The sequence below is a fragment of the Oryzias melastigma genome, linkage group LG10, assembly GCF_002922805.2.
Source record: "Oryzias melastigma strain HK-1 linkage group LG10, ASM292280v2, whole genome shotgun sequence".
NCBI classification, from domain to species: Eukaryota; Metazoa; Chordata; class Actinopteri; order Beloniformes; family Adrianichthyidae; genus Oryzias; species Oryzias melastigma.
The window spans coordinates 6606167-6631253 of record NC_050521.1 but is presented as its reverse complement, the minus strand read 5'-3'; the positions used below and the strand labels follow the sequence as shown (position 1 = coordinate 6631253).

The 25087-nt window shown below is 37.9% G+C and overlaps 1 protein-coding gene across 3 annotated transcripts in view; it reads left to right on the top strand.

The window, feature by feature from the left end:
- The window catches only part of enox2 (ecto-NOX disulfide-thiol exchanger 2), a 204314-nt gene that overhangs the window by 57193 nt on the left and 122034 nt on the right, over window positions 1-25087 (top strand). The window contains exon 1 of one of the 3 annotated variants that reach the window (XM_024283497.2): window positions 294-904. The exons of the other annotated variants lie outside the window; for them this stretch is intronic. Coding sequence (XP_024139265.1) covers window positions 883-904 — 22 coding nt within the window. The 5' untranslated portion in view covers window positions 294-882. Of the gene's footprint in view, window positions 1-293; window positions 905-25087 lie in introns of those variants that run through there. 3 annotated transcript variants of the gene reach the window in all.

Here is a 25087-nt window from a genome sequence, read left to right as displayed (position 1 = left end):
TGTGGAAGTCTATGGGTGACGTCAGAGATGCTGCGTCTAATTATATATTAAGTCTATGGTGTGAACTTGGCATCAGAGTGGGGCAGGGATCTTGTGGCCCCGCCCACCATATTTTCTACATCACTAATAAGCTTTTTCGTTTTTGTCTGCTTCTGATACACAACGATTCTAAGAAAGAATTACTCAGAAATGCAATTTTAAGTTGAATTTTCTTAATTTATGTCTTCCATCACGAGAAAAATGCCACCAGAATATGTTAAAAACACCAAAAACAGTTTGTCTGGAGAATAATTCAACTGATGTAAGATCATTAACACATGTTGTATGAAGTTGGTGTCGTACTATCGTTTCTTCCAAACTGCTGGATTTCAAAGTAACAAGCAAGGAAAACTTTTTTTTTTCTTCCAATGATTTAACACAGCATCCGACAGACGCGGCTGCTGCGCGCGGAGCGTGACATGAATGCGCGCGCGCGCTGACAGGCTCGAGCTCTCCGTGAAAGCGGCATCATCTCTCCTCAGTCGGAGCGTTTGAAGTGTCGGGGAGTTAGGCGGAGTGTCTGCGGGTGGGGTGGACTGCAGCTCCCGCAGACGGCGTCTCGTCCTCAGCAGCTCGCTTGTGTTGGGTGTCCGCCGGGCTTCGTCGAGAGGGCGGGCTCGCTGCCGCAGCTAAAAAGGTCCCGCTTCCCTCCGGCGGCTCTCATTACAGACCAGCGTGCCGCGCGGAGCGGACTGACAGCGAACCGGCTTCGAACACGGATTTCTTTCCTTCTTTTCTTTTTTTTTTTAACTCTTATTTATCGACATATATTTTTACATTTTTCAACCGCTTACGTCCTCCAGCGCAGGACCGACGGGGATCGCGGCTCGCCTTCAGAGGACAATGTTTCTGTTGCAGTACACAGGTACACCCTTCAAGTTTGCACCGTTTGCTCGATGTTCCGACCCGCGGAGACCCGGGAAATGCTTTTTTTCCCCCTGTCGCGTGCGTAGTTGACGCCGCTGCAGGATCCAGCGCGTGCTTCCCATCATCCTTTCATTCCTGTTTTATTTGCTTCTTTTTTGTGATCTCCCCCCACATTGTCGGGCGTTTTCCAGTTGAGGTGGTACCGTTTCAAATGGAGTACTTATGTGTTCTTATATGTTAGAAGGAGGCACAATCTGACAGTCTGACGCTGCTGGCAGAAGTTTTCCGATCACTTCCACATAATCTGGCATATTTTTTCCCCAGTAGTCCGGTTCGGATGGACCGCATTTGTCCATCATCATCTCTAGTGGATGGGCCTGTTTGTTTATTTTTCCTTTTTTTCCACGCTTGCTTCTATATTCTCTTTGCTGCAACAATTAGGAATTTAGTGTCGTTTGTTCCCAAATCTCAATAAGTGACTCAGAATTGGGGCATCTTTGAGCTCAAAGGATCTAATTAGGCTGCAATTAAACCAGATGTTTAAAATCTTTAGCTTTATTATAGCTCCACAGCTATTTACTGTGATGGTAAATTGATCTAAGATGTCCCACAGACATTTAGGATAAAATAAATGTTTTGTTCTTAACCTGCTGGATTATTTTGGAGAACAGCTGAGCTCATCTATGTGAAGGATGAGGATAAATTAGAAATATCTAATCACATCTGAGATTATTATTCCCCATTGATTTTTTATGTGTTTTAAAATGACATTTAGTGTGCATTACCACCTCTCTACTCACTGCTCCTCTTTTAGGTGCAGAAATTCAGGAGATCAGAGCCGATCTCTTTGCATCCGCCGGCTTTGAATCAAATTGAAAGAGCGTAGGTCGAGTGCCTCCCCATGACCACTGGGAGTGAAAAGTTCCATCAGAGCCGGTGACAGTAATACACCTCCTCTCTGCTGCAGTCCTCTCTGATCAACCGGCAGAGCATCCTCAGATCCTCCTGCGATGTCGGGAGGAGGGAGGAGTGTGTTGCTTAGATCTGTCAGGGGCTGATTTAAAGGTTGCACGAAGAATGCTTGGAAAAGGAGCTTAAATATTTCAGCTGTCGCCTGTGCTTGGTGATAACATCAGCTTTTGGGAACTCTCGGTTGCATGGTCATTCAAGGGTAGAAGCATGCTTCCTGCAGATGTGACAAAAAGTGAGACATTGTTTTGAATTTCTTTTCATAAACCCCCTTATAAGTTAATAGATTTTCTATAAAATTGTGCTGAGAGGCATACCATCACAGAAATGCTCATTTATTACTCGTTAGTTACCTCCAACCTGAAAATGTAAATATACCAGCTGAATCCAGACTGGATAATTTATTCATTTTCAAGTGACAAAGAGGAGCTATTTACCGACTCTGCCAGCCAATCAGTATTCTGCTCCGTCGGTGTAACCTGAGTGCTCAAAGCTGAGCTGACAGACGGGTGGCAAGCTCTTTAGCTTACTGATGAGGCAGGTTTTGAACTTGAACGGTTCTGTTCAGGTTGTTGTCTGTTAGTTAAAGTAAAGCCAAACAAGGCAGCTCTGCTCCCACTAATACATCTGAGATATGGCTCATCCTGATGAATGCTGCTGAAGAGGGAGACGGAGAGAGAGGAGGGGAGGGTAAGAGCGAGGAAGAAGTCCAGCACTGTCGGATCATATCGATTAAAATGATATGGTCTATTTTTTTTAAATATATGCTGTAAATAAAAGTGGTGCAAGGTAAACTGTTCAGAAGTCTTTAAAAGAGCAGTCAGAATGTGAAATGATAAAATTATGAGAAAAAGTCGGATCTATTTTCCTTGGATTTTCATTCATCATATTTTTATTTCTGCATTTTCTGAAGACATTCTCATCAAAATAATTATTCCAAAGAATGACACCATTTCTTTACGCAACCCTCATAATTTGACATGTTTAGAGAGTTATCCTTCAACTGGAGCTTGAGGTGATTGCCTTGATTTTGCATCACTATTGCAAGAAGTTCCACATTTAGATCTTCGCTTCATGATTTCAAAGTGCTACAAATATTGCTTTTTTTAATTTCTTACCCAGCATTCCTAACTTATCTTAAAAAAAACACTCGCTACTCCAAACTGATTTTGTGTATTCAACATCTGTTGTTTTCTAGAACATAGTTTCTGCAGAGCGGCAGTAGTTCATCAGAAATTCACCTTTGAGTTGTGGGCGAGACCACTGGTGCAGAGTGAGCCAGCCCCCACTTCCCACTATCCATCTGTTTAAATGCTGTCAACCTAACATTATTGGTGAAGCAAAAATGGCAAGCAGTATTGGAGCTACCCAGATACCATCTCAGACAGGGAAAACAAAGACGTACATGGATCTAGTCGTCTACAGGCTACTCCTTATTCACAACGAAATTGATACAAAAATACTCAGAGATGCAATTTTAACCTCATATTTCTTTACATATGTCCTCCATCATCAGAAGAATGCCACAAGAGCATAAAAACACCAAAAACACAATTGGGTCCTCAATGTTTTTTGCTTATTTATTTATTATTTACACCCTATTGTTTCCCATGGATCATTTATTGTGGGTCTACTGAACATAAAGAGATGCAATGACCTTTTACTGATCTGTCATTGCATATAATCAATCCCTTCACTCCCTTCTGTGGTCAAAATTTTAGTTCATTTTGCCCTACAGTTATGAACAGTTGTTATTACTGCTAAGTTCTTCCAGTTTTGGGGAATGTTAGATGTAAATTATTGCAGAAAAGCTTTGCAGACTGCAATTTACATTTTTTAAAGATGTTGCGCAGCTTTTAGCAATTCACTACCCTTCATTAGGCGCAGTTATGCACCATCTGCCGGGTTGATGTTCAGATCTGTAGGGTTGACGACGTAAACGTTCATTACTGGCTCGAAATCCCTCGGCTGGATCTAGGGCAATGGTTGTCACTTTCTGTGTAATGGCCATTTGTATTTTCAATGGGAAATCCAATTTGACTTTAAGTGTTCAGCTTGGAGTTGCTGGGACTTTGTTAAAGGAAGGCTGGAATCTGTTAAGGGTAAATGATTGTATGTTGGCTTGTGTGGAAGAGTCCTGTGAGGATCAGCGTTGTTGGCAGCAGCAGAAGTAGAACCTGTAATGTTGTATTCAGCCTCTAAGAGAGCTTGGCAGCCTGAAGGCAATCGACTCTGAGGCTGTAACTGGATCACTGAGAGAGCTTTCCTTTTCTAATCACTTTCATGATATGCCGCCTCGCAGAGAGCCTTGAAACTGGAGCTAACTACTTTGCAAAGTTCTACATAAAAAATGAAGAATGTAGCCCTGTTTTATTTCTGCTTTAAATTTCGTGTTTTGGCGCAAAGATGTTTGAGGATTATGGCTGCAGTGCAGCTGCATCAAACCCATATGACAGTCTTTTTGAGCGCTGGAGAAAACACAAGACAAGTTGAAGAAGGTGGATTACACTCATCACCAATGACTTCCTCTGCAAGTTTTCTCTCCTGTCAGCAGAAGATAATGAACACCTCAACCGTCCACATCCCTATTGACTGAGTGTGGAGTAGAATATCCAGTGTTTTCATAGTCACAGATCTCACCATGCTGTCCAAAATAACAGTTCTCAGTTAATAGTTATTAACAATTGCCTCATATTTGTCACAAACACAATTGCAGACTGTTAAAATTTTGAATTACTTTTGTTTACTGTATTATGTCTGTTTTTACAAGTATATTTTTATGTCACTTCAGCTAATCACTGTAGAGCTGTCTTAAAAATTATTTTTAAGTGACATTTAACTGAATAGTCACAAATAAGAAATGCACATTTTAGTGCAGCAAAAAAAAACCCCACAAAATTATAACAGATGTGGCTGACATACAGTAGCCTTCAATTTTTTTCAAAATCAAAGTTATTTAAACTGAATTGCAAAATAAGCTATTTTTGTAAACACTTTTAGTTGCACAGCAGTTTTAAGCTCCTGAGTTAAAAAAAAAACCCAAATGTTTGCAACAAAGTTCATCAGGAAAAAGAAGTAAACTTTCTGAAATCTTTAACTCTTTAGTGCAAAGTTTAAAGTGACAAAAGTAAACATCTGGGTTGAACAAAGCTGCTTAAGACATGAGCCATAAATAAAAGTGCAAACTTAAAGAGGGACACAGATTTTTTTCCCTTTAATTTATAGATTGAGTGCAAGGAAGACAAGTTGGTCAACTGTGTCTGGCCTCAGACATGACCTTTTACATGTGATGATGTTCCCACTTGAACTAAAGGCCCTTTTAGGCGAAGAACTAGTAGCAGGAATGCACAAGTACGTTTTGGTGAGCTTGGCCACCAATTGGAAATTCATCTCATACTACTACCACCATTCCAGTGGATCAGTCTCTGACTCAGGCCCAGGCGCCTGAAGATACATGGAGAGCTCCAGTTCAATGGAAGCTCTGCTTGCTTGTGAATCAAAATCCACTATGAAAAGAATTAATGTGCTATGTCCAATGTTAGTGTCTCACCTTCTTGTCTGCAAGAGCTTTCTCCTGCTCTTGGAACCTCTCTATTATCATCTCCCGCGAGCCCCATCTTGTGGGGGTTTCAGTGATGAGCTGATGGGGAGGCAAGCCCAGCATTGCTTGCGCCTTAGCTAAGTCGAGTTTTCTCTTCCATAAGTTGGAGAAGGCACTCACCACCTTCTTGCACACTCCGACTGCTCGCTTTTTAGATGTTGGTGTGAGAGCTTTTAATGCATTCTCTGTTGAAATAAAATGAAAAAATATCTAATTTAATAACATATCTTGACAGCATTTTTGTTTTTCATCTTGTATCACTTAAAGAATTTATGGATTGATATTATAACTAGATACTGAAAGCAGTTAGTATCAAAATATTTTACCATGACAGGAAAAATAATAACTAAAATTAAGATAATAACTTGTTCAATAATATTCACATCGTCTGATAAAACTTAGCAAAGGATAATGCAACTCATTTCAATGTCCTTTATGTTGCTATTTTTCCATTCTCATTGCAATATTACACTAAGATATTTTAATATTATTTTTACTCTTACCAATGACTAGCTGCAGACGGTGACCAAAGCATTGTAGTCGTTCCCACTTATTCAGTTACATTGCAGAGATGTTGTTTGTGGCATTATCCGTGGTGACACAGACAAGCTGGCTTTTCTGCAGTCGCCATGGCTCCAGTGAATCTCTCAGACCTAGATAGATACATGCTTGGGATTACTGCAGCAGAAAGAAAACACTATAATAAAATAGTAATATTTAATTGTTTTATTAACATGATAAAAAATATGTAGCAATGGCAGACTTACCTTGGGGTAACACGACTCCTGTGTGATCATCTGGAAAGTAGGCAGTCTGTAAACAGTGGGCGCAGAGGGTCCAGTCTTTGGTGATGAAATGGATGGTTACGCTCAGGTAGCTCTGCTCGTCTACAGGTCAGTAGTCAAGGCGTAATGCAGCAAACTGGAAACTTCCTTCTCTACGTTGGCCCGGCATTCGCTATATAGCAGAGGTAGCTCAGCTTTACTAAAGTGCTTACGACTGGGCATAACGTAGAGATTGAGGACTTTGATGAGGTCTCGAAAGCTGTCCTTCTCAACATAATCGGGAGCTATCCCGTTACATATGTAACAGGAGATGGCAAATGTAACTTGTTTGTGGCACTGTGACGTTTTCTCATATTGGGTGCCTTGTGCAAAAGACTGTCTTATCTTAAGCTGGCTGTAGTTTTTTTTTTTCTTATGACTTGCCTCCGCTGTACCACATCTTGGTTTTTCTCTGATTTTTTGCAATCTTTTATTTTCATTTTCGTGGACTTTTACCTTAGATGATAGAAGAGGTTTGTTGTGTTAGCATCGTGTGCGGGAACAGCCTTCTTGATTTACATATTGGTGTTTTCTGTTCATCGTCGGATGTCTTAAATCACAAAATGAAGCCAATACACACACGTATCCCCTCTTTTTTGTAAAAGTGCTTGGTCTTGGGCTCCCTGCAGCGGTTTATCTGTTTGTTTCGAATCTGAGAAAACAACTTTGACTTCGAGCTGTAGTGACTCCATTGTTCTGCACTCGTGTTAAGTACCATAAAGCATGTTGTAAAACCCACGTGAATTAGCATCAAAGAATGTAAAGCAGTTTTACGTCGCAAAACAACAAGGTGGAGTTTCTTTGCAAAAAATGTGGTCTTAATTTGTCTTTATTCTCTCTTATATACATTTTTTTGTGTACACACTGGCAAGGCAACACCTGTGCAATTGTCTAAAGCTAATTAATTATATATTTGCTGTAATAATTGATCAAATTAGGTTATAAAAGATAGAAGAGAAATGGCAAGATAGACACTTTTCTATCGCCCATACAGTATGTATCTTCATATTGCCCAGCACTAGTATAGGCTTTTTGGTGCAGTATATATGTCCTTAGCGATTCAGTAATACAGGTTTGTTTCAAGACAAAAGTCTTGATGCTAAAGGTCCTGGTTAATTACAGTGTATGGATAACAAAAAGCCTGAACTGATCTTGGAATATGACAATTTTTTTGGTTGTCCAAACAGTATTCTTCTTTTTTTGTGTGGAATTACCCTTTCATTTGGCGTCACCCATTCTTAACAATGAAAAGAGTGAATCAAAAACAGGACTCGATTTACTTTGCAAAATGCCCACATAAATATTTTGACAACGGTTTCCCAGCTGAGCTGTATCCAAGGTACAGGTAAAGCTGACACTACAATATGCAGGGTCACTACAGCAAAGAAACTGAAAAGATTGCATTTATTTGTAGGTTGTTTTTCCCCTGATCCAGAAGTTATCAAGAAGGTGGTTGAGAGCATGATTGGAGTGATAAGAGAATGAATCTCAGTTACTGTGAACACATGTATTTGAAGGTATCATTGTCCACAGGGATAAAAAGGTTGGGGTTTATTATAGGTTTTAGTTTATCTATTTATTTAGATTTTGTGTATTTTTGGAGGTCCCTCTTTTGAATTCTATAATTCCACTTGTGACTAACTAAAATGAATTATAGGAAGTTCCATGACATTTATTAGCCCTCTGCTGATATATTGTATTTCTAACTAAGCTATTTAGGAGCTGACCCTTTTGGTCAGACCTGTTCTGTACACACACTGATGTGTGGAACATATCACCCTATAGCTGTGGACTTGCTTCAGTGATTTGGACCGGAAAAAGGAGGTGTCCAGAGATTTTCTTGTCTGGAAAGCAGCCATCACTCCAGTGTAATAGAGACTGGGAGAACAGATTTATATGGCTCTTACTTTAGGAGGAAGGAATGGCTTAAGGGGGAGAGGAGCTTGAAAACAAAATGGTGCCAAAATAGATGAACAGAATGTAACCAAGAATGCATTATTAATATAGTAGCAGAGGTGCTCTGTGTTCTGTCTTATGGGAGTATTTTTCTTTTCAGCAGAAGTCTTAAGGAATACAGTGTTTGCTTTCATGGGTTTGCTGGTAGAGTAGTTCTGCAAAGCTATAAACATCATATTCCAAATCCTGTTTACACAATAATTTGGTGGTCTGTTGAAATGTGGTTGCAAGCCCACATTATACGCAGGAATTTTTCCATTTTGCAAAGCACAGTATTCACGTGGTGAGTTTTCTTTGGAGTTTTTCTTTCCATATTTGCATCAGCAAACTCAAATTCACAAATCCCCACTGTGCAGGTCCCTTTCACAAGAAGGAGAAAAAAAATGGGACTGAAATGTCACCACACGAGTTCTGAAAGGTCTGGTGTCTGAGCTCAAAGCGAACCCTGTACTCACCAGCCACAACCGGATAAATGCAAGCTTTTTTTTCTGCTCTTAGCATATTTTACTTGGGAAGATGAGGCATATAGCCCTTTTCGCTTCAACTCTCCGAGGAGTGGGAGGTCAGCATTTAGTGAAGGATGATACAACACCTCGGTAACACTTTCACTAAAGAATGAACTCTAGTTTCAGTGACTTCTTTGAATTATAGCTTTGTCTATTTTGAACCAGTGGAATGTAACTTGAGGTCAGTAATTAGGTACAGTGAACTTCCCCTAGTTTGACTCAACGGCAGGGAGTTTAACTGAGCAAATGTAACAATCTCAAGTTTTCAAGTTCATGGATTTTTCTTTGTGTGTCTCCAGAACAATGACAAGTCAGTTCTATTCAATACCATCATTTTAGGCTTGTGTACTTTGTAGGATTTGAACTAATCTTCTTTTTAGTCTCCGATGTTCAAATCTGGTGGATATTTTGTACTTTCTGTGCTTTCAAAGAAAATGTCTATGTGGCCAAGTCAAAGCAGTGATGTGACTGAAGACCTAAGACCTAGCTTCAAGGAAAAATTCCTAACCCTGATCTATTCTGCACCCAGCAGCTCTGATGAAAGAGACTTTTCTTCTATCTATTTCTTCAGGATACAACTAATGTTATTTTCTTTAAAAAGCAAAAAAAAAAAAAAAAAAATCCCCATTATATTTATCAATTTTTGTTTTGGTAATGTACCAGTCATAGCTCCTAAATACTCTATAACAGTATGGGATCTTTTCAGGCCAATGCCAACATCCAAACCCATTAAGGATTGCCATCATAGTCATGTAGCATATGTGTGAGCTTAGTTCTCTAAGTAAAAACACAAAAATATTTGCGATTTTAGGGCAGACTACAGAAATAGTTCATACTAGTGCAGAACATCTGAAAAATCTAATTTTAACCGTCAAATAGACTTCAGTTTATGGCTTCTATCGGGACGATAGCATCGGGCTAAAGTGTCACTTTCACTTAAGTCTAATTTATTTTTTAGTTCTACGTTTGAGATGGGTCATTTTTATTATTATCCAAAATTGGGAACATTCGGAACAGTTTTTAACTGCATCCGACTGACTCAAACCAGCTGGAGGGGGAAGGGCAGTTTCATTTCTACACTAGATGTGACCTGAGGCTCTTTCTTAGTTCTAGTGGAAAAAAGTTATCACAAAGAAAGGAAAACCTCATAAGTAAGTAAGTTTTGTAGCTGACCTTTCAAAATGAAAGTTAGCAATAAGATCTGCTTTCTGTCCTAAAGCTAAATGATGACTTTACAGGTTTACGATTTCAGTATTTTCACTAAATATGGTTAAAATGAGATTTTTGCTCATTTTATTTAACTTCGCATTCACACCTTATCACTTTCATATAAATACATTTATTAAGCTTGAATAGAAACAATAATAAGAAAAAAATGATAAGAAAAATACATATTTTTTTTATTTAACTGCACCTGATAAAAGCTCAAAGCCTAAAAGTTTTGGTTTTAGCTTTTTGATTTTAAAATATTTGTGTTAGTTAAGAATATGTACAAAAAAGGACTTAAAGTTTTTTTGTCCTCAAATTACCACATTGATAGAATTCACAAATTATTGAAATGATATTTTTCTGTCCAATAAAAGCCAACCAACTCCATTGTGTTGCTTAACGTGAAGTCAGTTTTTTTGAATGATCTACTCTGCATGCTCTGTGCCGATCACGGTGAAGACAGTGGCCTTAAGACCAGATGCTTAAAACTGCTGACTTAACAGCACAGCACTGAACACAGCCATTACAGAATGGAAGGTAATTGGATTCACAAATCAGCCGTGGCTCCAGGTTTATAGTGCCACTGGCCTTTATGGGTCATATTTCAGAGTCTGCTGGGCAGTTCATCAGAGCAGGCCTGGTGCAAACAGGAACTGCTGAAGGAGAGACGGACTGTTATAGGAGTGCCTCATATTCTTCTTTCCCTTGAGGAACGACAGGGTGGGTTGAGAAAAGTGTTTCCATGCAGATGTTGTAAAATATTAGATTAGAGGAACAAACCAGTTAGTTAAGCTGGAATTATTGCTCTTACAAAGCAAGTTTTGCTTTTTTTTACTATTGTTTTTTTAGAAATAAAATGTTTCTATTCGATTAAAGAGGACATCCTTTTTTTTCTTTTCAAGTAGTGCATTTCTTGTTTGCTTGATGTCTGCCTTGTGCGTATGTATGTATGTGTGTGTGTGTGTACATGTCTCTGGGGTTGGGTGGAAGGAATAATTGAGAAGGAATTTTTCGCTGCCTTCTTCTCCATGAGCTGCAACACACTGCAGGTTCACAGTTGCGCTTTCTTTGCTTGTCCCAACAAAAGTCAGGGAGGTGGATCGATATGAAGATTAATTATTGTGTCCAACTGCACAGTTCCACCAACAGCTCACATTTGTCAGGCCTCTCGAGAGTGCCCAAATGCTTACCCTGACGAGAGCTGAGCTTTGGCTTGTTAGTGTATTCTCTGGACCGAGGCTGCCCTGAGAGTAAATTGGACTGGGCTCCATTGAGTAACAAGCTCGGGCGCATTACAGCCCAGCTCAACACCACCACCTTCCAAAGTGGAGGTCCCATAGCATCTCCACATCTTAATGGGAACCCTTCAGAAGCTAATGTGAAATACAGACTAAAGCATTCTCTGTTGTCCATTGATAAAACATGATAATCTGCTTTGGTTAACTATTTTTGAGAAATTTCAATAGAAGAATATGCACTACTAACACAACCCAAAGTGCAATATTTCATTTTCATATTCATATCCAGCTTGACTGCATGTGATTTATTTTATATATCTATACTTTATCAATATGTCTCTGTTGAAGCATATTGATGTATTGTTTCTTGAAATATCCACTGGGTCTTGCCAGAAAATCAGCAACATGTGTTCGGGTGCAGGCCTAAACTGCAGAGGCATGGAAAACTGCCCAACAAAAGAATGATGAATGTTCTTCCAGAAACCAACTGGAGGATTTCAGATTTTTTTTAAGACTTGTCAAAATCCTCCACTTACAATCAGGCATCACTGGCAGATGCCAGGGGAAAGGGATATCATACTAAATTCTTGGATTAGATTAGGAAACGGATTATTGCAGTTGTTAAAACAGCATGTATGTGTCCTGGATAGATGATGACCAAAGAAGTATGGCTCATTTGAAATGAAAAAATCTGAGCTTTTTTTTTAAAGAATGTGGCATCATATGTTTAATATATATGGTAAACTGCAAGATTTTTGCAAGCTAAGGACCAAACTGAAAACATCTCTATACAGCCTCCAAGTTTGGCAAAGGCAGATCAGCACAACCCAACTCCTAAGAGGTGGATACGGGTTGATGGTTCTGGCTTGTTTTACTGCTACATAACTTTCGCACTGAAGGTAGTAAAAAGCCCAATTCAAATTTTACAGGAGTGGTGGTTTTAAGGTTGCTGCATGTGTGACCTCACCATAAAAATAAAACAAATTACAGCTCTACTATGTGCTATTTTGTTAGCCCTAATCTTAGTGGTGGAGTTTTTTCAGATTAATAACAATCTCAAAGTACCAACAAGTACTTTTATTCTTGTATTACTTGCTTGTGATGCAATAAACTAACAGCCCTTATTGCTTTCTAATTGTCTTTTACAATGCTAGGGTGTTGATTATCCCATAATTATGGTCCCTTGTTTGTCTCCTCAGAAATATGATGGATGTATAAATGGCATCCGAAGAGACAAAGGGAGTTAGCCTCCATCTATTTCCTATGCCAGTGCTATCCTGTTGCATGATCTATGGAGCTCCATTTGTTTGTGCCGTTTTGGCAATTAACGAGGGTAAACCCACTCAGCTGACTGCAGCTTCGTTTTTCGGCTCCACTCATCCCAAATAATTAATGATAAAGCAGCAGGAGAGCCCAAAGTCCACATTTTTTAATGGAAGGGATTTGCCTTGTTAGTTCAATTTAATCCTTGTTTTCTTTATTCCAAGCTTGGTAGTTCCTTACCATCTTTCCAAACTGTTGTAGCAAATGATATTATGACAGATAGTAATAGTTTGGGAGACTATCTAGTGACCATTAAATTTTATAGCTGGTGTTTAAGTTTGTGTTTGTTGGTTTAAATTAATGCTGTCATGTGAATATTTTTTGTGTGCGATTAATTAATTGTGAACTGTAATTAATTAATCTATTTTAATCATGTTTTTTTTACCTAATAAATGCTGTTAATAGCCTCATTTTGAGATATTTTCATTTGAATTCATAACATTGTATCATAAATGCAACTAAAAATGGGATTTATAAAGTTTTCCTATCAGACTTCCAACCTTTACTTTAACACCAATCTCAAACATTTAAGTAAATAAAAAACAAAGCAAAACACAGAAACAAAACATCAGGTCTTGAGTTCTCTAATTTAACATATAAAACAGTTTCCGAGCAATCCCCAAAATATTGATCATAAACATACCATGATACATGTTCACATACAGTACTTATTTCACAGTTTACGGTCCCATGTGATCAGCCCTCCACCATTAGATTATAGTAAGGATCACTTTGTTAGGCTTTATCTTTTCCATAATAGATAAGGATAGATAATAGATAACTTGTTTGTATTAGCTCTGTAAAGACCTACAAAGTCGCACATTGGCAATGTAACAGCAAGACATACACTGGAGCAATGTAAGAGATGTTTTCAGCTGAGTTCAAATAACATGTTCATGCAGTTGGACCTTTTTTATATTTGTGAAGACCACAGTAGTTATAGTATAAAAATGTGATTTACGCAATTTAAAAATACAACAGGCTAATTTGTCTGTAATTAATTAAGCACTCCTAATTGAGCACTCCTAGTTTCAATCTTAGTTGATCACCAACGTTCAGCAGTTTAATCTTTTAGAGAATCCCATAACCTTAAATAAGGTCTATACTGGAATGTTCCTCTCTTATGCTATAGATATTTAAGCCCTTTTGTTATGTATATTTACTCACTGTTATAGGCAGTTGTCTAACTGAAAGTGACCCATCTAAACACACATAGGAGCTATGCTGCCAGCAGGTAAGTGGCCCTTGAGAAGTGGCAGACATCCTGATGGCAGAAACGTTTCTGCAGGCAGCTTGCTTATCAAGAAATATTTTGACAAAGGCTTTTTCTGACCGGGCCCTCATTAGCCAGCAGCAGCTCTAAGAGAGCAGGTGAGACAGAGACACTTCTCCAGCTGCTCAAGAGAAAAAAAAGCCTTTCCAACAGCAAATTATATGTGCAAAGGTATTCATGGGTGGAAAGAAGGTGGGCAGCACCAGTCAAGTATGCTTTTTTTTTTCTTTTCTTTGAGTGACATGTTACACAACTTCTTACCAGCATAGACTGAAAGCAAAACACAATCTCCACAAACTTTTTAAAGGTGACACAATGTTTATGAATTGAGTGGTCATGTCACAACCATTGACTGTATCTGAAAACTGGGCTGAATGAGAGTGACGTCACACATCAAAAAGGACTTTCTTCCGACTCCAACAAAATCAAGGCAATTTAGTAGCAAATTTGGATGCCACCATGTTGGAGATGGACAAAATCATTTAGCATTTTTTAGTCCCAGTCGGTCTACTTCAATCTTTCTTTTGCAACAACTCTTGCTAATTAGGATAGAGCTTGTTGGAAGGCCAGAGCCCTACCACCAGAAGGCAGGCTCAGGAGAATCTGTCAATCAAATGTTTTGAATATTTGACATGAGACAACATATTTTTTATTGATGCATCTGATTGGTCAGTTTATAACTTCAATAATTTGCACTACAGAAAAAACATAAAGAAAAAACTTGGAATTGGCAAGGTCATGTTAAAATAAGTATCAGAGCAAGAATTGTTTTTCTGACAAATAGAATGACTGGGTAATAGCTGCTTATTTCTCAAAAGTAGTCTATGGGATTTTGGCTTTTTGGAGCCTGTGTGTACAAGTACCCACAGGTACTTAATCTAGTTCTTATTTACAACCAATGGTCACAACATATGTTTTTCCAAAGTTTGTTTAAGTTAACCAATCCTTTTTATGCCATCAGGTTCATAAGCCTTGTGATTGATACGTAGGTCTTTTTGGGTAGATAACGAACCGACAAGCTACTAGCTTTTGGTCATTTTTTTTTATTTCAAATTAAACTTTTTCATGGAGTTTTAAAGCTATCTTTTCTTAATCGCAAACACTCTTATACAGGTATTGAATGTATTGTTGGATCAAAACGCATTTACTATAAATAGATTCTGTTTTCTTACTCCCATTTCTCCTCTGATTGGCTAACCTGGATAATACAAGCTCCACAAAAATTTCACAAGAAGTACTGGCCATGTTTAAATTTGTTCTCTGTTTAGAATTGATCTCTTTTATACAGTAGACACACACAACAAGGCGTAGGACAGAAGGCTTTCGGCTACAGATTTGTGGGCATTTTCACTTGACACTATTTCTGCTTTGTGTACTCTGCAAGCATATTTACATAAAAACAGTTTGCTCACTCCAGAACATTACTGCTGTTTAAAAAAAACTGCGAAAGAAGCTGTTTAAGGCAGCTTTTCTTTGTATATATATACATATGCAGAAAAGGAAAAATAACCACAAAAGCTGCTTGCTTTTCTTTTTCAGAGGTTCTGTTCATAAATGGAAAATGCTTTCCCTGCAGACTTCTTGAATCACGGTAAAATGGTGGTTTGTCTTAAAAACTGTATATTGTTTTTTGTATTATAAAGAATAAATGTACTAACCAAGTTTGTGAATATAGAAATTAAAGATAATCAAGATGCTAATGTGGTTTACAACACTAAAAACAAATAATTCAGAAAATTATTAGAAAAGTCAACAACATTATAGTAGGCCAGAAAAGAAATAAATACACAAGAAACATAAAAAAGTTGATGAATAAAATGAACAAGCGTACAGCTAAAAGTTATTCTTAGGTTTTGTTTAGGAGATGGTCAGGTCAGAATGCACAAACCTTGCCGCAGTTTGAAGAGGGATTGTCTTAACATTGGTGGGCACCAAAAAAACCTCTACCATTGTGATGTAGGCACATCAGAAGTTTCTTAGAAGACCTTGGATCACTAGAAGGGTTGCAAGCAGGCAAAAGTTCTACTAAGTAAGCTGAGGCAAGCCCACTGAGCGCTTTAAAAAAAATGGCCAAAGTTTAAAAAGGAAACTAGTGCATGGGACTTGCTCTCATTTGGCTGTGTCAAGAAAACCATGCACCGCTGTGTTCTACACAGGCAGCTAACTGAGTACTAATAAATACCAAAATAGAGTTCATTAAAGTAATTTAATTTGTTTATTAGTGGCAGTCCAAAGATTTAGTTGATTGCCTTTTAAATCCATGCTAATAACAGAGGGGATAATAGAAAATACACTGAATCCCAAACTGTACTCTTTTTAGAAAGTGAACTCTGCTCGCACTAGATCCATGCAGAGGCAGACTCAATAACTGTTCAGTGGACTCTGTGATGACAAACAAATACTGGCAGATTTATCTGGAATTCTGGAATTAGCCCTTTAACACCGGAGCTTTTGCTTCAGTGTTTACATTCTTTGAACCACCGTAACTCTTCAGCTGTTGACGCAGTTAACGAAATTCCAGTGGATTCTGAAGTGGAGAAAAGCGGCCTTGTACTGATATCTAACACTTCACAGTAGTTATGTGCTTACGGAACCAATATCTGCTGATTCTTTTGCAAAGAAAAGCGGTTTTGCGCCATTACATTAGTAAACTGCTTGAGTTTCAAAGCCAAAACGAAAAGCCACAATTGTCCGCATTAGCTGATTTAGCTTGATCTTTTAAATGGTTGAATCGTTGCGATATGTCAAAGAGCGTGGGTAGTTTAGTTGTTGCTGGCAACAGCTGTGATTTCAAAGGATTATAGATTTAGTTTGGCAATGTAAAAAGGTTCTGCTGTCCCTTACAGTCAAACACAACTTTCTGTGAATCATATTGAAGCTTATTTTGACAGTAAAACAGACACACTTATGAATTTCACCCAGTAAAATGCTGCAACCATCATCCAGATTGTGCCATAGTTCCCCTTTGTTGCCAGCTTGACTTGTCAACTAACTTGGCAACTAAAAAAAAATTGGAGGGGGGCTTTCTCGTTTAGATCAGACTAATTGGGTTTACCTTGTTCTAACATATCTCAGATATTTCAGAACAGCTATTTTTAGTACATGTATTTATAGCTGTTAGTATGCTCTGAAGCCCAGACAGCATAGAATATCAGTCAGGTGGTATTTTTGGACTGTAAATAATTCATTTCAAGTATTGATAAAGTAAAACTCAAATCTTACCTAATCTCTATATCCCCTTTAGCAGAATAAATGGAGGTGAGTTTTGATTTTTTTTTTCTCCAGGTTTAAACCTAATGTATTGTTAAAACCCAGAAGAAGGAGGTGAAACTTGTCTAGGAATTTCCTTGAAAGAAGGAAACTATACAGAGTCATATAGTTCCTACTTGTGGTTAAGAACAGCATCACATATTTGTGTCCTACTTCATTTTTAAAGAAATTACTACTGGCTTTGTGTCACACTTAAACATTAGCTCCAAGAATAAATTAAATCTGTCTTTTCACATTTCAGCAAACACATTCTAGAGTTGTAGGCACTTTCTCCTATTTCACATCTTTCCTCACTGATTTTACTTGGGCTGTCCCAGGATTTCACACCAACAATGTAGCTTGGAAAACAGAAGACGATGGGGTCCATCGTCCAAAAATAACAGCAGCTGTTGTTTGGCTTCTCCCGGACAGGGTAGTCACTGTAAGAGTTCTTGTCATGATGGGGGTTTGCTGTATTCAGTCAAATAAATCAAATATAATCTTTAATCTGATATTACTGAATGCCCCACAGGTTAACACACACATCTGCTCCATCACCTCCATGAGGATTCTTGCAAAGGTTTTCTTTTTTTGATGACTAGTTTAAAATTGAATTACTTGTGATTGCATGCTTTGTTCTTAGACTCATATCTAAGGACAGCCAGAAGTCAAATGAAGATTTTTTTTTTTTTTTTACGGCTTAGTTTTTGCAGGGGCTTGATATGTTTTGGGGAAAAAATGTTTACTTTTGGTACAGACCTAAATCTAGGAATGACCATATGTACCAAATATGTTATCTCAAAGCTTAAAAATCAAGATGTTGTTTGTATGTAATAGAGAGAGTAAAAAATGGATTGGAACTCTTTGCAACTAATCCCCTGAAGTGTATTAAAAAAAAGATAAAGGAAAATTAAACTCCATGTTTTTTTCATCTCAGCACAGTTAACTGTGATTGAAGAGTGAAATGAAATTCCAAATTTGTCCAAAATCTGATAGTGTCAGTTCACAGAACTGCTGCACCGTTGACCATGCTTCAAATACCAGAAGGGCCTGCTCCAGCTATCTCATTTTTTTCAATGCATTAGATTTCTTAATGGATCTATCCTTCAAATGGAAGTAGGACTTTTATTCATTACGATGGGTGACCGGCCTCTGCTGTGCTTGGTTGCCTCCTCCAGAGCTGCATAAATGTGATCTATAAAGGCCTTAATTGCTTTTGTCCTGATCTCCTCCCTGACCAGGCCGTTTACTGTCTGCAAAGATCATTTCCTTTCCCTGCTTCTGTAGTATTCATCAGGGAGAATCTGCCTCTCCAACTGAAATACTTAAGATGATATTATTACGCTTTTATTGTTGGGTTTATTTGCTAAATTATCTAAAGCCTGTCCCTTGAGAGATGGCACGGAAAGTGCAGAGGGTTGGGAATGCGTGCTCGATGGTTGTCTGAGCACATCGTTCATCGAGTATGAAGGGCAAATTTCTGTTCATCATTTCTTGCGTCCAGTCGCAACAAGATTGTGAGTTATCCATTGAATGGGGATTGTTTTCCAACTCATCACCCGGGATTTTCTAACAAATTGGGCAGTAAGAATCAGATTTAAAAAAAAAGAGGGATCACAAAAAAATAGAAATAAATTAAATCAGACAACAGCCATATAGGAATATAGTATTTCCTTTTTATCATGGGTGTTAGATTTTGAAACTAAGGTGAAAGTAGGATTACATTTTAAGGCTGTAAAACTTCTCACTACACATTTTATACACTTTTTTCAGACATACACAACCATTTTGACACTTTTCTCCCTCGTTTAAACTCTCAAAGTTCAAATTTTCATAGAAAAACAAGTCCAGTATAATGATTGAAATTCTATTTACCAGGTAAACTAAACGTATTCTGTACAGGAGACACGGCGTGCAGCAGATTAATTGACAATGTCAACAACCAATAAAGACCTAGAGCAGGGGTCCCAAAAACTATGGCCCGTGCGCTGGATCCTGCCTGTCTCCACATTTCGCCCGGCCCCCAAACAATATCAGAGACTCACGGTTTTTGTATATATTTTATTTAAAGGTTTAAATTTTGAAATGTTTTAGATTTTTTTCCTGTGATAATTACAGAAAGGGATTATTAAAATTTGGTTATGTGTAGCACTCTGGAAAAGCATAATCATTTATGTTTAGGCACACCCTGTAATTGCTAACCTTTTTCTGTTGGCCTACAAACCGACCCCGGCCCCACATCAGAGAGGAAAACAGTTTTGTGGACCTTATAAGAAAAAGTTTGGGGACCCCTGACCTAGAGCACAATGGGCGAGGGGAAAAAAAAAAAACATGCAAAATTGCATAAAAAAGAATAAACAAATTGCAAAACTCCAAAAGGTGAACCGCAATATAGCTAGGGAACACTGTATGTCGTTAGTAATTTACATAAATAATAGATACTTTTTAAAAGACTTATCAAGTCTTGTTGAATTCCTAAAAATATGTTTGATCTCCTCAATATTTCCGGCCAAGTTATAAAAAGTAGTCAACTATCATAAATGTATTTTTCTTTATGATGACAATGAGAAACTGATCTACCCAACAAGACCTGATCAGAAATTGATTTGGCATAATATTACTCATTTGAGTTAACACAAGCAGGACAACAAAACTACAGAATGAACACTGTAAAATGAAAAGCTAGTAAAACTATTTAAACAAAATGTAGTAACTGTTAAAGTAACTGAACAATTTTGATTTTACACATCCCCCAAAGACACATCAGGTAGTTTACCTACACAGCTGTTGTTCTTTCTTTGGCATTAAAGTTTGCACCAGAGCTCCCATGCAAACATGATGCTCTTTAAGGTTTGTTGAAATGCTTCCGTCTTTAAAGGCATTAGAGGCTTGCTGCAGCATGCATCAGAGGAAACCCAAGGCATTAGAATAAATCAAAGAAATCAGTGCTCCTCAGTGGTTGTTTACTTGACTGAGTGCAGCCTATTGTGACCCCAACTGCTCTCGAGCTCCAATGTATAACAAAGATGTTTTGCACTCTTGAGCCCCACTTGGCTGTTTTCTTTATTTATGACTTAAATTTCACTGTGGCAGCTTTTGTAATGGATTCTCCCTGGCTTTGTCCCTGGTCATTACAGGAAAAAGTTTTTCTTGCTTCACTGAATAATTCCTTCTGGCACACTGAAACCTCCCTTTTTTGCCACAGACACCTTTCATACCATTTTCTAGGGACTTCAGCGAGACTCCAGACAATGTAGGTTGACATTTTCTGCCACAGGGCCCGGTAGCGCTCATGTGCGATTTAATATTGTTTTTGCACTTACGATTCCTGTTGATAGCACGTTTTATTTAATGAGGTCAAAGGAAGTGAAAAGAGGGAGTGTGAAAGACTTGCGTCTTGCCCTCAAACTGCATTAATGTTGCTTTTTTTATACATTTATTTTTTTTTTACTGAGTTTTTACTAAACCTCTTTTTTCACCAATGCACAGTCAACAAAAGCAAACCTTATTCATTTTTTCCCCCTATTTTTAGTTTCAAAAAGTCTTTTTTTTTCCTTTTAACACTAAAACAGTACAAAAAACAGACATTTTTAAATGTAATTAAAAAAAAAAAACTATCTACTTGGTGTTGATGTATATGCACCCATTTTCTTTTTCCACTGAATTGGTTGGCACAACATGACTTTTTTTATCCAATGACAAATACCAAGTAGAATAAAATAATACAACCATTGTTGGCAATCCAGGGAGATTATCAAACAATCAATCAATCAAAGTTTATTTATCAAAAAAGTGCTTCTCATACTTGCGCAACTCGAAGTGCTTTACAATTTGGGAATCTATTCATACCAGGAGCCAGCTCAGCCACAAAAACATCCAGGATTGACAAACACTTAAATTACAATTTTATTTTATTATTAGTATTATTTTTACATAGGGTAATTGGCAGTGATTTAAAGTGTTTCAAAGGCTGTTTTTATTGGACTCAAATACAGAGCTATAAGTAACTGAAAAAAATAAATGGTCTTAATGAAGCAACCATCTTTCTGAGATGACAGTAATGATCTCAGGCTTAGTTTATAACACCAACTGAGGCTGCAGTGGTTGAGTAACAAAAATCAATAGGAGAGAACTTACAAGATTATTTCAAAATAGCATCTGCATTATTAAGCTGCCTGTTTTTTCCTGCTTGCAACCTATTTCAAGTGTCTTTTCCACTGTCAGATTTAAGGAGTTTTTCATTTTTTTGTGCAAAAAAATAAAGCTGCTGGTGTTGCCAGTTTCTATTTAGCTTACCAAAGTGTGTTCAAGCACAGCCAAATATTGTTTGGACTACATTTACTCTTCATCCCCAAGTGAAATATTATGAGCTGGAACAGCTGAATAGCTTTAATCATTCTTAGAATGTAATATACCAGCAGAAATGATTACTAAACCTACCGCTTATAGGGTCTTTGATGCTACATGCTGTTCAGATACCCTTTAAAACCAGAGATGTCATCAGCTAGACTTAAAAAACACGTTTTGACCTACTGTAAATCTTCAACTGTTTACGTGATCAACATGAATCAGCGGATCCCGATGTGTTGCATATCAGTGCAAAGCTTCAGAATCTGCTGGAATGATGTTAATTGCATTAACAGTTAAGGAGCAATGGTCCTCAAAAGAATGTAGCACTGCAGCTATAGAGCTCCGGTGTTAAAGGGATGAAACGGAGAACTAGGAATATTAATTCAATGAGAAAGTTAAAATGGCGTTTTTGTCAATTAGCAGTTATATCAAGGCACCATTTGTTCTCCTGTTAGATTGTAACGAGTGTCAGGTTTCACAGTGCAGATTTCACAATGCTGGATCAGAACAGAGCATTCTGACTCCTGGAGAATTGCAAGTGGCCACCTGGTTATTCTTCACTTCAGACCTGCATGGTTGCTTTGTCCCAAAATAGCATCAAAGGCAAAGAATTGTCTTTTGAAAATAGGCCTTTGCATTCAGAGCTAGAGAAATCTCAACTGAATAGTCACTCAGGGGTCTGTTACATTTGGATACAGGTACTGCCGCACTTATTTCTTATTTATAATGTGCAGCAAAAAGGGAAGGCTTCAGGCAAAAGGCAAATACAAGCAACACAGGAGGGCTTTTTCTACGTATTAATTGGCACACGAGGGAATAAGGCCTCTAATCTGCTTTATTGAAACTAAATACATCCTCTATGTTGACGCACGCTGGCAAGTTTTTTTTTTTTTTTAAATGGGGGGGCTGCTTTTAGAACAAACTTTAAACTTGGTTTGCAAGGACATCTGGGAAGTTGTGATGCCAGCTGGATAAAAAGAAAGGATTTTTGATATGTTGACTTCTTTTAATGATGCTTAGTTTGAACTCTAATGGCACTTCTCAAGCAAAAACATGTTCTCCTGTGTGCTGTTAAATGTTACAATCAACTCTCTTTAAAACTAAGTCAATGCAAAAAAGATTTCGTGGATATGTATATTATTAGTGAATATGTTTTTTTGACAACAACTGACAAAAGCTACATTAGCTGTCAGCGGAGCATGGCGTACAAAGTAGTTGATCATACATTTGCACTGACGTAAGTATCAGAGGATGTTCGATTGGCTGTTTTCCATGTCCAGCAAGTGAATGACTTCACATCTAGAATGATGATTGGCTGACAAAATTTTTTTTAATTCTTATTTTTTAATTTTTTGATGGCCAACTTTCCATCCACACGATCAACGTATTGGGCTCCATCTTTTAAAGCCAAATACAAGTGAAATACAAGTGGAAGTATTTGCTTAATTTTCAAACTTTGGATGATGTTTATCTATCTGCAAGTAAAGTCTAAAAATCTAACCATATTAGTAGCATGAAAGACGTATTAATATGCAGGTAGAGTTTGTGCTCTTAAAAAATGTGAAAAATTCTTCTGGTACAGTCTTTGGGATATATGGTGATATGTACCTATATGACCAGAGGGGGAGACAGAATCCTGACTCCTGACGGTACCATATCGTGAGACACATATCGGAATACGTTCCATACTGCTAGATTCTTGCCAATACACACTCCTAGTAATTTGTACACAAATAATATTCTACTGAATATCAATGTAATGTTTACCTTAGAGAAATATTAACATCTATGCTTCCTTTTTTTAAGACAAGAAAATATTTTACTGAGGAAAAAATGAACGACAAACATGGAAAAGTGTTCAATTTTAAAATATGTTATAGTTGATTGGTTTTCTTTTGTCTGTATTTTTTTTAACCGTTCATTGGAAGTGAGGCTATACTGAGATGAAATGCTCGCCAGAATTAACTGATCCGTACCGTACGACTCCTCCCACACCTATGGTTTTTCTTTTTAAATATTGTAATAATTTGTCCAGAAACAAAATATGTCTAGATTTTGTGACGTCCGACTTCAAGCATCAAACCAAACTCAGCAAAATCAGTGTGAAAGCTATATTAATACGAAATGAATATGTTCCAATATTGCTCTGCGGAATGATCGTTTTTCTTTATTAAATGCTCAAGCTAGTAGTAGCTCACAAAACACCTTCTGCATTGTTATACAAACATTTTTACAGCTTGTTTTTAGTTGCATTTTATCTTCAAGCAAATTTCAATAGGAGATGTGAAAATAAAATAGTTTTTCCTAAAAATATTCTGTCGTTTGTAACTTTTGTTTAAGAAAGTAAAAGGAGGCAGGTAAAAAATTTTTTAATTTGGAATGAAAAAAATCAGAGATTACATTTTTAGGTCATATCACCCAGCCTTATGGTAAATCTGTTTTCCCCATAAAGCCTCTAAATACTGTAGCTGTACATGTGCATGGAGCTTAAAAAACAAAGAGTCAGACTTGTAAGCATCCGGACTTGCTTACATCTTGTTGCTTTTAACAGCGAGTGTCAGTGATAGCAGCTGGTTGTCATAAATCCCTTGTGTTGCACGTTTCAGTCTGTTCCCTCTCAAGCAGGAAACTTTGGTGGTTTTAAACAAATTACTGAGCAGTTTAGATTTCAGGGAAATACATGAAAAAAAGATAAAACAACGTGGGTGGCAGATTAGAAAAAAAGGGATGTTGAAGAAAAAATAGTTTGGACTTTTTTTTAGATAGCTTCACCTCTGCGAATTCTTAAAGAGAACTTGTTTGACTGCGATTGCACGTGCCTTCTTTTATTGTGTGGGAAGATGTTCACATCGTAGACGGTTTTGTTGAGATTGAGCTTACACTTTTCCAATCCAAGGTGTCCACCGACAGCTGTTTCCCCCGACATTCAACAACTCTCTTTCTCTGCTTGTTCCTGTGGAAGTACACCGCAGCCACTGAATGTCTCATTAGCCAGGTCTGCGGAGCACAAAAACACATCAACATAGGCTGGATGTTTTCGTGACACCTCGCAAATAGCTTCAACAACTATTTCAGGGAACAGTGAGCACTTCCAAAGTCATTAGCACGAGAACGCCCGTGCCAGTTAGAACAAATGCTATGCTGTAATAATGAGACAGGAATTGCTCACATAGCTGAGAAATCCTTAGCACCGCAGGCTAACCATTCACTGCTTAAGCCGCCGCCGCCGCCTGTGCCCTGCATCCATCATCAAGTCTGCATTTTAACGTCAATGTATCCCAAAACCACTTTGTAAACCTATTAGCGCAACATCATAGGGTGGTCTCAGAGGACACAGCACATGCATGTGTAAGCTAACATGACCTTATCAATGTCTGTGTTGTCCTACACAGTTCTTCGCTCACTGTGTGGCAGGAGGGGCATTGGCCTTTGACAGGAGAAAGCGGATTAGAGAGCAAACCAAAGATTCGTGTGACTTTAATAGAATAGAGAGGAGTGGATGAAAGATTTACATAAATTAACCTTCAGTGAACTCGGCAAGGCTTGGAGGAACAACTTAGAGGGTCTGAGGAGGAATTTTTTCACTGTAACTAATGTAACTAGAAAAATTGCATTACCTCCGATAATGCATGTGTGAATGCATTGTCGCGTTGTGTAAAGTTGTGTTAAATTTGTGTAACTTG